At 37.7% G+C, this 16,202-nt stretch overlaps 1 protein-coding gene across 3 annotated transcripts in view; it reads left to right on the forward strand.

The window, feature by feature from the left end:
- The window catches only part of HYDIN (HYDIN axonemal central pair apparatus protein), a 480,054-nt gene that overhangs the window by 128,082 nt on the left and 335,770 nt on the right, over positions 1-16,202 (forward strand). For all 3 annotated transcript variants that reach the window (XM_073015549.1, XM_007993708.3, XM_073015550.1), the window contains exon 9: positions 5,992-6,116. In XM_073015549.1, the coding sequence (XP_072871650.1) occupies positions 5,992-6,116 (125 nt within the window). The remainder of the gene's footprint in view (positions 1-5,991; positions 6,117-16,202) is intronic.

Raw genomic sequence — 16,202 nt, forward strand, 5'->3', positions numbered from 1 at the left:
GGGCTGTTTGGCTGAATCTGAAAAAACCACCCCAAAATGGCAATTTTGTATATTTTAGATTCGTGTGAATGTGAAGCAAAAATCACTTCACAGATTTAATAGTGTGAAGTTGCAAAAAAAATCTAAAACCTTTCTATCCATCTACCTTTGAATATGAATTATCATGTTTTCCTAATATAGAAACAATTCTAAGGTAAAATGGGAGGCAACTCAGGGACTGGCCAAGAATCGTCAACAGTAGACATGCTGGCCCAACATTCCCATTTTATTGTGAAGGGAGTAAAGCCCGAGGAGTGAAATTACGTACCCAAACTCCCCCAGTAAGTTAACATTAAAACCTGGATTCATGCAAACCTGGGCCAGCTCTGGGCTTGTTTGCCCTCAGGTCCATGTTTCACCATTCCCCTGCACTGCTCAGTGTCACTGTGGGGCTTTGTGAGTCTTCCTAGCCTCCTGGCTCAGCTGGATTCCAGCTAGGTTTGACCAGTCAGGGACACTAGCAAGAGACTGGAGAGTAGGAAGAACGAAGAAACCTCCTCCCTCTTTGTCTTCAGCAGAGTCCCCAGCCTCCACTGCATCTCCTCCATGGTTCTAGCCACTGTCAGGCTGGCCTGCCATGGTTCTAACTTCTGCCAGGTGACCCTGGTCCCCAGGATCTGATAACACTTCCTCCTCTCCTTTTGCTTCCAGTCCAGGGGTGGAAAAAGCTTACCACCATTAGGAATCTCAGAGCTGTCTCACCTTCTTCAGTTGGGTTTCTCGCCTCTCCCATCTTCTGTGTAACCAGGTCTCTCAAATTCCCTGTTTGCAAGTATTTTTGTTTTCCTGTTTAGACTCTTCATGAAATAATAGCTTTATGTTTTCTCCACAAAATGCATGTTTTTCAACCATCATTGCTTCTGTGAGTTGCCTCAAGTCCTTCCAGTCAGTCCCTTTTCTGTTTAAATTAACCACAGCTGGCTTCTGTTGTTTGCAACAGAGAACACTGATGGCTTCAATGAGAAAGAATGTGGTTAAATTTGTGGTCACATCCTATTAAATTAGAATCTCTAGGGAGATCCCCTGACAAGGATCCATACTAAAAACCACACAGATGATTCTGTTCCTAGACAGTGTTCTTCAGTTAATGTGGTTGTGAATAGACGTGGCAGAGCAGTGGATATAGTCTGAGAATTTAGAGTCAAAAGCCCATGATCCTGCCACTTTTAGTGTCAATATACAGCTAGAAATAATGTCCCACAGGAAATTGTTTAGCAAAACAGATCATCTTTTTCTCATTGAAATAATGATTTTATTAGTGGTTAAGTTTATAAAATGCTTAGGTTCTTATAAATCACAAAAACTAGAACTTTCTTTGCATGTCTGTTATCCTTATTCGAATGTGAGCTTCTCAAATGGAAGGATTGTATCTAACTCTTTTCATTTGTACGTCCCCAGCATCTGTCTAGGATAAATAAGCACCCAATAAATGTTTATAAGATGCCTAACCAACGATATATCACAAAGGCAAAACTACAACTATAAACCTCTACAATAAAATAAAACATGTTCTCCAAGTACTATAAAATAAGCATAATGTTTTACACTAATAAAAGAGGCTGCAATGCGCTATAAAATGTACAAAGAACATAAGCAATTATTGTTAAATCTGATCTAAAACTCTAGTAGGTATCAGAATAACTTTGATGATTAAAGTAGGATTAACATTGGAAGGTGAAATAGGATTAAGAAGCAATTTCAAAATCTAAAATCTCAAGGAATTAAACAAGAAAGATCATCTGAAGAATAAACACTAATGTTATATTCAATATTTAATATTGTAGGATCAATATTTAGTCTTCTGCTAAAGTATTGAATCATTTGGATAGTTTTAGTTCTTGAGAAGAGCTCATAATTGATTGAACAAAAACTCAAATCTTTCTCATGGCTCATGATTTTTCACAAAACCAAACTCCCTTCATAATTGTTTGGTATTAATCAAGATATGATATCAAAACCAAATATTTTGATAGACTGAACCATCCTTATACCCTTGAAGAACAACACTTTCTACTTCTTTGTAAGAGCCTTTTCTGATACTTGGTATTTTCTAGCCCGTTCAGCCTGTCTGCATTTTAGTAAAATGAAATACAAAATCAAATTATAGACAATGTATAACTACCAGAACTTAACACACTCTACCCAATTAACATCTGTTAGGCAGCTGTAAGTAACAATAGCAATCCCAGGTGATTATAACTACTGAAGAAGTTTGTGTAACCTAAACCCAACGATTAGCACAAAGGCAAAGTAACCATTACCACTCCATGGAACTTGGATTCCTGGAGGTCATACGGATGGGATACTAGTGCCATTTTCTCTGTAAAAATTATTAATAGTTTAGGTACTGCAATATAATAATACCCAATTCATTTTAAAGCTATTCTTTTGCTACCAATAAATATTTGAAAATAAAATGAAGGAAAATATTAGGAAGTAGGGAGGCAAAGGATAGAAGTAAATATTGTGGTGGTGTTCCCAAAGCCAGGAAACTGGGCCCAGTTCTCACTTCTTCCGATTATTCCTGAGGCCGTAAGGAAGGAAAGAACTTTGAGACTGGGAGGCTCACTGTCACTTCCCACAAGGCACGGTTTCTACTGAAGGTTTGCTCCTTTTTGTTCCACCACGATGTCATAGATACTGATGGTTCATTACAAATATTTTTGTTTTACCTTTAAGAGTTTATTGTAATTCAATTAAGCAGCCTCTTCTGAGAGGCTCCTGAGTAAAGCACCATGTATGGGGTGATGAGTGACACAAAAATAAATTTAACCACATGGCTTCCATATTCAGGGTGGTTTGGGGTGGGCAGAAAGAACAGGGACTTCCCTCCTGGCACCACCACTGAGTTGGGCAACCTTGGGCAAGTTGCTGCCCTTGTGAGCATCTGTTTTCTCATGTCTGAAATGCAAATAACAATATGGACTTTCTCGGGGTTTGTTTGAGGATTAGGAGAATTGCTATATGTAAAGCACCCAGCGTAGGACCCAGCATAGAATATGTGCTCATGACTGTGTTTTCCCTTCCAGCTCTTCTCAAGGGTTTCTAGCTATTGGGAGAGGTAGGCATGAAAACCAACTCAAGTACAAAGTAAACCACTGTAAAAACTAAAAGGGAAGTTATAGTCTTTGAGAGGAAGGAGATGCAATTTACAAAAGGGAGAATCAGGAAAGATTCTATTTAAGAAGTGACTTTGAGTCTGGGCTGTGAGAGGTGGCTTCAGAAGGAGTATGGCATGTGGGAAATGGCACATCATCTGATGTGATCCTAGCAGTTCCGATTGTCTATGTGGGGGCCACAATCTGGTGGGAAGAGAGAACAGGTGCAGTGCTGGGGGAGGCTGTGGGTGAAGAGACTAAAGCCTGCCTCCCATCCCACCCCAGCGCTGACTTGGAACATGACGGGTGTATAGGATATTTGGACAGATGTATGTGTGTAATGAAAATGCAAAAACCTGTTGGGAACAGATTGTGTGGGACCTGAAATGCCTAGGGGTTTGAACTTGATTGCACAGATGATGAGGACCACTGAAGGTGTTTGAACAAGAGATTGATGTGTTATGACCTGTGTGTGTTTTTTACACTCTCTCTAGAGCAGTGTGAAGGAGTGAGGAGAGAATGATAAAAACTTGAACTCATCGAAACACCCAAACACATCCACAGATTCATCATGCAGCATCTAGAGGCTGCCAGTGAGGGAGATAAAAATAGCCATAACAAAAAGAATAATAAACACTTGTATAGTATTTCCTCTGTGCCAGGCATTATTCTAAGCACTTGACCTATATCAACCCCTTTAGTCCTCACTATAACCGTATGAAGTAGGTGCTATCATTACCCTCCTTTTAGAGGTAAGGAAACTGAAGGTTAAGTGACTTGCCCAAGGTCGTGGCAGAGCTGGATTTTGAACTTGTTCAGTTGGCTCCAGAGGTCAGGCTAGTAACCACTGCCCCAGAATGCCTCTGCAGCAATGCCTGGGGTTCACTGGTGGATCGGTGCCACAGGCATGGGGACAGGGCAGAGGAAAGGAAGCAGGAAAATCAAGAAGTGAAAGGAGGGGAGATCCACTTATCTGTGGGATCTAAAAATCAAAACAATTGAACTCATGGAGAGTAGAAGAATGGTTACTGGAGCCTGGGAAGGGTAGTGGGAGTTGGGGGTGGTAGAGTTGGGGAGGGTTAATGGGTATTTAAAAAATAGTTAGAAAAAATGAGTAACACCTACTATTTGATAGCACAACAAGGTGACTGTAGTCAATAACTTAATTGTACATTTAAAAATAACTAAAAGAGTGTAATTGGATTGTTTGTAACACAAAGGATAAATGCTTCAGGGGATGGATACCCGATTCTCCATGATGGGATTATTTCACAAAGCACGCCTGCATCAAAACATCTCATGTACCCCATAAATATATGTACCTACTATGTACCCACAAAAAACTAAAATTTTTTTAAAATTTAAAAAAAAAAAGAAAAGAGAGGAGAGGAGATCGGAGATCAAGTAGAAAGCACCAGAGAAAATAACCAATTGCTCACAGTAGGGAACACCTGAGGTCCTGTGGTAATACTCTCAGACGCCACCCAGTGCTACCCTTGACATAAACTCTGTGTCCTTATAGCAGAAAGCTTAGATTTTCTGAAATTGAGTTCATCATCTAAGGTAAGATTTAAGGAATGACAACTCTAAGAACTGTTGTGATCGAAGTAAATAATCAGAAACAGCTCGGTCTGCCAGATGTATTACACAACACATTACTTTGAAAAACTAGCAATTTAAAGAAGTGAAATGGACCATGAAAATAATTAAATGGGCTAGGTTTCCTATTTAGGAAGAACTCTCTAAGTTATTTAAGGTATTTCACCATCAGATCCAGCTTCTCTCTTTAACTATTCCCTTCCAAAACAATTAAACTATTTCCTGTTTCTAAATCAACCCTCACTCCCCACAATGTCTGCATCCCAAATTATATTTTCAAGACACAGAATTTGTCCTCAGTTTGCCTTTTCAAATGCACTCTCCACCCTTCTTCAGTTGGCTCTAGCCCCGGAGGCTGGCTTCTACAGCCTGGGTCAACAGCCCTCAACTCCCATTTCTGGCTCTGGTTGTGTTCACCCAGTGAGGGTCTGGTAGACAATGAGATGGGAGGGGATGTGAGGTCAGGATATTGTTTCCCCATTGTCTTCCCTGGGAGACCACCTGGGCTGCAGTCTCCTTGGCTCCATCTCCTTGCTCCCCATAAGGCAACCTTCTCTTAGGCCTCTCCTTGTGGATTTCAAAACCATGCCTTCTCCATGGCTCTTTGGTGGCAGCACTACTGTTATTTACCACCTGAGCTATTGCATCATCTCCTGTAGTTCCTCCACACCCCTCCCACCCTTTTAAAATAGACCCTCTCTTCATCTGTCCTTAATTATCCTAAGGCGAGTGAGGGTGCCATCCCTTTCCTTTTGGGGCTCTGATGTGTTTTTCCACTGTGATGCCCTCTCTCCTGTGAACTCTCACAAAACTTGATTTTTATCCCTTTGAAGGCACTGTTCTTTTGAAAATGACAATATTTGCATACATATTTTAAGTCTGTTCCTTACAGCAATCTCAGTGTTTGAGGACAAAGGCTGGATTTGATTCATTTGCAGTCACCCTAACTCGAGTGCCTGAACCCAGCAGGGATACTCAATGAACGTTAAAAGCAGGGCTGAATGGCAAGGACACAAACAAGAATACTGTTGCATCATTTAAGTTGCCCTTACACTTGCTAATCTAATACTGTCATTTTAACATTAAGACTAAAGTTCTTTCACATTAGGTAGCAAAAGTCTACTTCACTTCCGGATCATGAAATTGCAGTGCTGGGCCTGAGCTGTCTGCAGAACTAGAACTCCCGTCTCCTCTCCTCCCCCTCTCACACTAGTCAGAAATGTGCTCTGATGATGTGCCTCTCCGTGTGTTGCAGGCCTTTCTCTGTAGAACCGGCTGTTGGAACTCTTAATGTGGGAGAATCCATGCAACTGGAAGTGGAGTTTGAGCCACAGAGTGTGGGCGATCACAGTGGAAGACTTATCGTGTGTTATGACACAGGTATGCGGTATTCTTCGTTAAAGGTTCTACATGTTAAGAAAGGTCAGATGGGCATGTTCTCACTCATAAGTGGGAGCCAAGTTATGAGGATGCAAAGTCTTAAGAATGATACAATGCATTTTGCGGACTTGGGGGAGAGGGCGGGAGGAGGGTGAGGGATAAAAGACTGCACACTGGGTACTGTGTACACTGCTCAGGAGATGGGTGCACCAAAATCTCAGAAATCACCACCAACGAACTTATTCATGTAACCAAACACCACCTATTCCCCCCAAAAAACATTGAAATTATAAATAAATAATAATAAAATCAATTTTAAAAAATTAAAAAATATGATAAAGCTGAATAGGAAATGGTTATTTTGGCTGCATTTGAGTAAGCTAAGATCCACAAGACAAAAGTAAACAAACAAACAAACAGTGAATGCCTCCAGTAGAAATGATGTGGAGTCAGATAGAAATCCCCTAACAGGTGTCCCAAGTGCTTGAAAGCCTGAGGAATACAGGACACAGGAAGGAGCCCATCCCCATCCCCAGAAGCCACACTGGTGGACTGAGGTTGTCTGTATATTAAATTTGCAGGTAATTTAATGCCCCATGGATTTTCCATTTGATTTATTGTGATATTTGTCTAACATTTTAAAAATGTAAACCCCAATTCAGAATGTTCTTGAATGTGCCCACTAGTCTATGTAAGATCTGTTACTTTCATCCTTAGAATGTGCAAATATCTTATGCAAATATCTTACGTAACATCTTACAGGAATATAGGACTGTGTCTGTTGCCACTAGCGTTTTCTTGAAGGTCACACCCTCCATAATCACGAAAATTACACATTGTTGCAAATTTTTAATTTACGGTCATGTAGATGGCATATACATTATGCAGTCTCCAAAGTTGACTTTCAAATTAATATTTTACATTGCCATTTATTATTTTATGCTTTTTCTCATTTCCTTCTCACTTCTGTTTTACCCATTCATGTTGATGGACCCAGATTATCTGCTGAAGGGCATTGTAGGGAGAAAACAGAAGTACACAGCCAGGGAAAAAGTAAGCTCAGATCCACAAGATAAAGAACCCATAGAAATCATGTCGAGTCAGATAGAAATCCCACCTAACTTGTGTCCCTAATGTTTGAAAGCTTGAGGAATGCAGGGCTCAGGAAACAACCCATCCCCAGAAGTCACACTGGTAGATTGGGGTGATCTGTGTGTAGATAGAAGCTTGAAGGTACACCTAGAGAAGGAGCAGCACAAGGCATCTAGGGTACAGGTCAGAATTGCTGGCTTTGTGGACCCGTATCTGAGCAGGACGACTCAAGCCCTTGCCTTAGGACCCATGGTTAAGTGGCACTAGCTCCACATTGCCCAGCAGAACAACGCCACAGACCAGCCAGTGGCGTGGTCTGTTTTATCTATTAGTTTTAGCCACACTCACTGGCTGCTAGCTAGAGAAACTAGCTTAAGCAAAAGGGGGAACATTTGACCCATGTAACCAAGGGGTAGAAGGCTAAAAGCACAGCTCATAACATATTGGGGCATCAGTTTTCCAAGATAGTTGTGTCATTTTACATTCCCACCAGCAAGGCATGAGAGTTCTAGTTGCTTCACGGTCCTCACCAACATGTAGTGCTGTTTTGTCAATTTCAGACATACTAGTGGGATAAAGTGATGTCTATCAGTGGTTTTAATTTTCATGTCCCTAATGATTAATGATGTTGAGTGCCTTCTCAGGTGCTTACCAGGTCATTCGTGTATCTTTTTAAGTGTCTGTTCAAGACCTTTCTTCGTTTATTCTTTTGTTATTAATTTGTAAGTACCTTTTATTACTCAGTATTCTAAATACTAGACCTTTATTTATTTATTTATTATTATTATACTTTAAGTTGTAGGGTACATGTGCATAACGTGCAGGTTTGTTACATATGTATACTTGTGCCATGTTGGTGTGCTGCACCCATCAACTCGTCATTTACATCAGGTATAACTCCCAATGCAATCCCTCCCCCCTCCCCCCCCCATGATAGGCCCCGGTGTGTGATGTTCCCCTTCCCGAGTCCAAGTGATCTCATTGTTCAGTTCCCACCTATGAGTGAGAACATGCGGTGTTTGGTTTTCTGTTCTTGTGATAGTTTGCTAAGAATGATGGTTTCCAGCTGCATCCATGTCCCTACAAAGGACACAAACTCATCCTTTTTTATGGCTGCATAGTATTCCATGGTGTATATGTGCCACATTTTCTTAATCCAGTCTGTCACTGATGGACATGTGGGTTGATTCCAAGTCTTTGCTATTGTGAATAGTGCTGCAATAAACATACGTGTGCATGTGTCTTTGTCAGATATATGTATTATTAATATTTTCTCCAAGTCTGTAGCTTGCCTTTTCATTTCCTTGATAATATTTCTTAATAAGCAGCAATTTTGAATTTTGATGAAATCCATGTTATCAGTTTTCTTTTCTTTTAAGATTAACACTTTTTGCCTCCGTGCTAGGAAATCTTTACCTTCTGCAAGATCATGAATATATTCTCCCATGTTTACTTCTGGAAGGGTTATAGTTTTAGCTTCTGTGTTTAGGTTAATGCCTTATCTTTTATTTAATTTTTGTGTATGTGTGATGTAGAGGCTGTGTGTCATTGTTTCCCCATATGCATTCTTTGCTATTTTCCATCTTGTTCTGGAACACGGAATACTCTGTTATTCCATTACTTAATCTATTATTGCACTGTTATTCACTCATTTTTACCTATATATTTTCCATTTCTTTTCCTCTGTAGACTGATCTGGATACTTTCTTCTTAACTATTATTCCATTCAATAATCCCCTCTTCAGTGAAGTCTCTCACCTGCTGAGTTTTAACTTTTTAATTATTATTATTGTTTTTATTTCTGGAAGTTTTATTTGGTTCTTATCAAATCTGACTGCTCTCCTCTCTTTTATTTTTCAAGTTGCCCTTTGATTTCTTAAATATATTAAATGTGGTTATTTATATTCTGTATCTGATAATTCAAAGAAATTAAATCTACTTATTTAGTTTGCTGTTTATTGTTTCTGCTGGTTTTCAGCCAGAGTGTCTTATGTCTTTTTGTGTTTTATAATTTTTTTCCAACCCTGGGCAGGCCCTGGACTTTATCTGCTATGCTCAGCACATAATGCAGTCTTTAAAGCAGAAGTCCAAAGGTTCACAAAAGCCATTAGGGCAAAGGCCAGCCTTGGCACTAGACTATTTCTTGGTATGCTTGTCTTCACATTGATGTCCTTATTGTCCTATGAGGTTAGTGATCAATTTAAAAGTAGTTGTAAACATACTTTCTCAGCCGGCTGCGGTGGCTCACACCTGTAATTCCAACATTTTAAGAGGCTACAGCAGGAGGATTGCCTGAGCCCGGGAGTTTGAGACCAGCCTGGGCAACACAGCCAGACTTCGTCTTTACAAAAATAAACAAAAATTATTTGGGTGTGGTGGTGCATACCTGTAGTCCCAGCTACTTGGGAAGCTGAGGTGGGAGGATTGCTTGAGCCTGGGAGTCGAGGATGTGGTGATCCTGCCACTGCACTCCAGCCTGAGCACCAGAGTGAGAGTCTGTCTCTAAAAATAAACAAGTAAATAAATAAATAAATAAATAAAACAAATAAAAATATTTTCTCAAGTATTTTGATGAAGTCTCTAGTTTCATTGACTGCCTGGAAGTGACTCCAGTGTATGCCTTTTTCACATTGTTCATTATTATTTATAGACTAGTTCCTTCTTTCCTACTACTTTATAGTCCTGTCTCTCCATCATGTTATAAACATAGTTTATCCTTCCATGTATTTGGTTTTCTTTACTTTTTCTCAGCAATAGTTTTCTGTGTAGAAGCCTTGAATATTTTCATTAGCTCTACTCCTATTCAAGTCCTTTCTTCACTTGTTCTTTAATTATTAATTTGTAAGCATTCAGTGGTTTTTGATGTTAGTATAAGTGGTTTTTTATATTTTTACTGATTTAATTTAAATATAATTTATGTAAGTATAATTTAAATATAAAATGCACAGAGTGTATACAGTTTGGTAAGTTTTGACAAGCATAACTACCTATGTACGCACTGCCCAGTTCAAGAGACTGAACAGCCACTGCCTCATGCTGATTCCCAGGCAATCCCTCCATCCCCCACCCAGAGGCTCTGATTTCTATCCCCCTATATTAGTTTTCCTTCTTCTTGGACTTCAAATAAATGCGCTCATACAGTATATACTCTTTTGAGTCTTGTTTCTTTCCCTCAATGTGATGTTTTTGAGATTTATCCATGTCCTTGTGTATGGTAGTAACTCCCTTTTTATTGCTAAGAAGTATTCTACCATATGGTTACATATAATTTATTCATTTTCCTGTTAATGTAAATTTGGATTTTTGAATTTTTTGGCTATTATGAATAAAGCTTTAATAACCATTCCTTGGGAGGCCGAGGTGGGCGAATTACCTGAGCTTAGGAGTTTGAGACCAGCCTGGGCAACATGGTGAAACCACGTCTCTACTAAAATACAAAAAAATTAGGCAGGCATGGCAGCATGTGCCTGTAGTCACAGCTACTTAGGAGGCTGAGGCAGGAGAATTGCTTGAACCTGGGAGGTGGAAGTTGCAGTGAGCAGAGATTGCACCACTGCACTCCAGCCTGGGCGACAGAGCGAGACTCTGTCTCCAAAAATAAAAAATAAAATAACCATTCTTGTACACATCGTGTGTGTGTGTGTGTGTGTGTGTGTGTGCAGATATACATTTGTTTTTATTTCTCTTGGGTAAATATTTAAAAGTAGAATTGCTGAGTCATAGAGTCATCATATGCTTAACTTCGTAGGAAACTTCCAAATGGTTTTCTAAAGTGGTTGAACCATTTTATTTATATTCCCATCTGCAATGAATGTATGAAACTCCACATTCTCATCAACTCTTGGTCATGTCAGTCTTTTAATTTTAGCCATTCTACTCAGTATAAAGTGGTACCTTATTTTGGTTTTAATTTGCATTTTTCTAATAATGAATGATGTTGAGTCTCTTTTCATGTGCTTTTTTTGCCCATTTTGATGTCTTTTTTTCTGAAGTACATGTTTAAGTCTTTTGCCCATTCTTTATGGGGAGTTTATCATTTTGTTGTTGACTGGTAGTTTTAAAAAATATATTCTTGGCTGGGCATGGTGGCTCACGCCTGTAATCCCAGCACTTTGGGAGGCCAAGGCGAGTGGATCACGAGCTCAGGAGTTCAAGACCAGCGTGGCCAACATAGTGAAACCCCATCTTTACTAAAACTACAAAAATTAGCTGGGTGTTGTGGCATGCACCTGTAGTCCCAGCTACTTAGGAAGCTGAGATGGGAGAATCGCTTGAACCAGGGAGGCAGAGGTTGCAGCGAGCCGAGACCAAGCCATTGCACTCCAGGCTGGGTGACAGAGTGAGACTCCATCTCAAAAAAAAAAGAAATATATATATATTCTTTATATAAGTCTTTCAGAAATAATTATTGTGAATGTTTTCTCACAGTGAGAAATTAATTTTCTTAATGTCTTTTTATTAGCAGAACAATTTAATTTTGATGAAGTACAGTTTATCCATTTTAATTTTATAGCTAGTGTGTTATTTTTTTCTAAGTTTATTTTCTAAATTTATGTGGCTTTATTGAACTACAGTTGAGTTTTGTATATTGAGCTTTTATCTGCAGACTTTGCTAAATTTACTTCTGACTTGTCTGTAGATGATTTTGGGTTTTATATATACACAAGCAGGTCATCTGCAAATAATAACAGTTTTTATTTTGTTCAGTCCTTATGCTCTTCATTTCTTATTCTTTCTTCCACAGGCTAGACATTTAGTATGCTGTGCATTGGAAGTAATGATAGCAAATATCTTTCTCTTGTTCTCAGTCTCAGAAGAGAAGTGCTCAGTATTTCATCATTTAGTATGATGTTTGCTATAGGTTTTTAGTGGGTACTCTATCAGGTTAAAAAAATTTCCTTCTATCTCTAGGTTTGTAAGACTTTTAATCTTGAATGGATGTTTAATTTTATCAAATACTCTGCATTTGTTGACAAGATTGTACGTTATTTCACCTTTATCCTTCTAATGCGATGATTGATTTTGAAATGCTAAATTCCTGCTGTGTTCTGGGATAAACTCAAGTTTTGTATATTGTCATTTTAATAAATCATTGGATTATATTTGCTAATTCTTTGTTCAAGAATTTGGTATCCAAATTCATGAGAAAAATTGGCCTATTATTTTCTGTTCGTGTAATGCCCTTGTCAGAACAAAACAAATTGGTCTCATAAAACAAGTTGGGAATTGTTCTCTCTTTTTGATTCTCTAGAGAAATTGTTTTAAAGATTCATGTTATTTCTTCCTTAAATAATTGAAAATTTTATTCTTCAAGCCATTTGTTTAACCTCACTTTTTAAAATGGGGGCAGCTCTTTAATGATTGGTTCTGTTAAACTTTTTCAATAAACTTTTCCATTTGATCTAAAATCTTAAAATGTTGGCATAAAGTTGTTCAGAACCCTTCCTAATCATTGTTTGCTCTAGGATCCTTGGTGGTATCTCCTCTTTTCTTATTGGTAATTTGTATCCTCCTCTTTTTTTTTTCTTAATCTATATTGTTAGGGCTTTATCAGTTTTTTTAGTTTATTCAAAGAACCAACTCTTTATTGTTCACTTCTCAATTTCATTGATTGCTTTTCTTCATTTTTTCAGTCCTTCTACTTTCTTTAGGTTTGATTTGTTATGATTTTTCTAGATCTTAATAGGGATGCTCAGAGTATTGATGTTCAACCTTTCTTCTTTTATAATACATGCATTTAAGACAATACATTTTCCTCTAAAATTGACTCAATTTTCAGCCCATATGTTTTTACATATTTTGTTTTTAACACTTGATTGAAAATGTTTTAGAATTTACATTTTTATTTCTTTTTTGATCCATGAGCTATTTAGCAATGTGTTGATTGATATTCAAACATTAGGGAATTTTCTAGATCTCTTTTTGTTGTTGATTTCTTGTTTAATCCTACCAGTGACAGAAAGCAAGTTCTATACGATTTCAGGCCTTGAAATTAGTTGAGACTTACATTACGACCCAAAATATGTTCCATATTGGTAAATATTCCCTGTACACTTGAAGAGGGTTCACCTTCCATAAATGTCAATTCCGTCAAACTTGTTAATAATGATGCCATTCAGTCTATATCTTTATTAATCTTTTGTCTCCTTGTTTTATCAGTTATTGGAAGATGTCATTAAAATCCACAACTACAATTTAGGTGTTCCTGTTTTTTGGTGCTAACAATTTTCATTTTATATATTTTGAGGTCATGATACTTGATGTAGGATTGTTATAACTTCCTCTTGAATTAACCATTTTGTCATTGTAAAATGTCTCAATCTTTAGTAAGATTTATAACACTAAAGTCTACTCGATCTGATATTTATACAACATAGAAGTTTTTTTTTTATTAGTGTGGACATAGCACAATCTTTTCATCCTTTCACTTTCAACTTTCCTCATGTTTAAAGTATGACATTTGGAAGCGTCACCAATGAGGCTGATTATTAAATCCGGTCTGAAAATATTTGTCTTTTAATTGCACTATTTAGTCATTTTATGTTAAATGCAATTACAGATATATTTGAACCTTCTGTTTGACTATTAAGTAATTATTCCCATTATGGTAAAATTATTAGCTGAATTTCAGCCAAAACCATTGTGTTAATGGTACTGATAGTGGATGAAACTGAAGAAACATATGCCTGCTAATAAATATGGTCAGTGATACATTTTTTTTTCTGTCTGGATCTCCATGTCTTTGTTGATTTTGTGTACATCTTACATCTTATATCTTATATCCTTGTTGATTTTGCTTATGTTAGTTGCTGAAACTAAGTATCAGAATAAATGTGGCCTTAAAATTACATTTGGGTCACTGTATCACAAGATTTTAAATCAGGAGTTTGGAAAAGAATGAAGCATAGTCAACCCTTTTACTCTTATTAAAATAATTGTTGGTAAACATAGTGAATACATTATCTTTAAAATGATTGTTTATTTCATCTTTATCTCATTCTTTCAAACATTTGGTGGTATTTTAAATACATTTGACACATGAACAATCTAGCATATGGGTATAATTTATAAATAAACAACTCTACATATGTTGGGATGTAATTTCAAAAAATGCTATTTGGTTGGGTTTTGAGTTCAGCTGATTTAGAGTGCTTATAGATCAATAGAATCAGTGCTTATAGATCAATAGAATCAAAACTTGAGTGACGACTTCAGTGATAACCTCATCCAACCCTTAGATTTTACAGATAAACTGAAGCCCTAAGAAATTAAGTGGCTCACCCAAGGTCACAGAACTAACCAGAAGGCCAAATAGAAGCCCAGTTAGAAGCGGGACTCAGCTCTTAACTCCTGGGCAGTGTTCTTTCTTCCATATGACTATATGTGCATTTTTGCTCTCTTGATCTGCTGCCTTTGAAATGCAGCTGCATTTTCCCAGCCTCCCTGGATCTCAATTTTACTTTTATATAAGTATTTGGAATGATGCCTATGCTTACATATATACTGCTGTGCTAACGGAAAGATAGGATGAACTACAATAAATATTTGTGTATTAAAATTTAATCATTCAGCTGGGCGTGGTGGCTCATGCCTGTAATCGGGAGGCTGAGGCAGGCGGATCACAAGGTCAGAAGATTAAGACCATCTTGGCCAACACGGTGAAACCCTTATATTTTTAGTCTGTACTAAAAATACGAAAATTAGCTGGGTGTGATGGCACGTGCCTGTAATCCCAGCTACTTGGGAGGCTGAGGCAGGAGAATAGCTTGAACCAGGGAGTCGGAGGTTGCAGTGTAGCAAGATCGTGCCACTACACTCCAGCCTGGCGACAGAGCTAGACTCGTCTCAAAAAAAAAAAAAAAAAAAAAAATTAACCATTCATAGAATAGTTGGTTTCTACCCCCTCAGGTTCTGATGTCGCCTTTGGTGAATGAATAAAGTCATACTCTGAAGATTGCAGAGGTAAACTGTCTTACAGAATTTTTCCTTACATGAAATGGACTGCTGCTAAGAATATGCTTTCAATCTTTATTGTGAACCGGTTATTAATGACCAGAATCCATAACCTTCCATTAGTGAAAAATGCTAATAACTGCCTAAACACAATTAATCATGAAGCTTTTCCAAGCAGCCATGATCATTGGCTTTTCATTTCATCAAATAAGCATCTGATTGAACTTTCTGCAGCTGTTTGAAATATGAATTTATTTGGGGAAGGAAATTTAACATGGGCTCTTGATGAGTCTTTTCCTTGTAATTCCTAAAACAATGTTCCAGAAGAAGCAGCATTGACACTCCTCAGCAGGAAGTACTCAATCACGTTCCTAACAGTGGCATTTGTTCCTTCCATTTCTGGCCCTCCACTGGATATATTCTTGATTAAATGAAGCTAGGAGATTTCTTTGCTTTTTCTGACAACCAGAGTTTGAACCAGTGCTCGAGCAATTAAGGAGGTTGAGTATAAAGTTTTAGCAGTATCTAATATTTTACCCATTAATGTTTTCCTGAACCAGAATTCTCCCCTCCTTTCTCTTTTCCTCTTTCTCCCTGTGTGTGCCTGTGTATAGTAAAATCAAGTTTGTTTAAGCAGCTGATTTTACCTGAGAAATGATTTAGTTATCTTTTTTATTATAGAATTGAGAAAGAACTGATGCAAGGTGATACCTTTTATAAACTCACCCCTCCAGAAGAGATTAAAAATACAATTACACAAGGTTACATTGATAACAAAACCAAGCCAAAACCAAATCCAAAACCGAACAAATAAGTGGAAGTATCATTTGACTCTGAAGAGACAAACAAATGGTTGTTTAAGTTTTGCACTTTTCACCTAGTCTTGAGAAACTAAATATAATCACAGGGTTCAAGGAGATACTGCTATTCAGAACAGCATTTCAAAAAAGACATTTGAACAAAATTTTAAAAAAAGAAAAAGAAAAAAGACATTTTTATTGAGACTTTGGTTACTAGAATGAGTACCAGAAATAGTAGTAT

The sequence above is a fragment of the Chlorocebus sabaeus genome, chromosome 5 (genome assembly GCF_047675955.1).
Source record: "Chlorocebus sabaeus isolate Y175 chromosome 5, mChlSab1.0.hap1, whole genome shotgun sequence".
Classification (NCBI taxonomy): domain Eukaryota; kingdom Metazoa; phylum Chordata; class Mammalia; order Primates; family Cercopithecidae; genus Chlorocebus; species Chlorocebus sabaeus.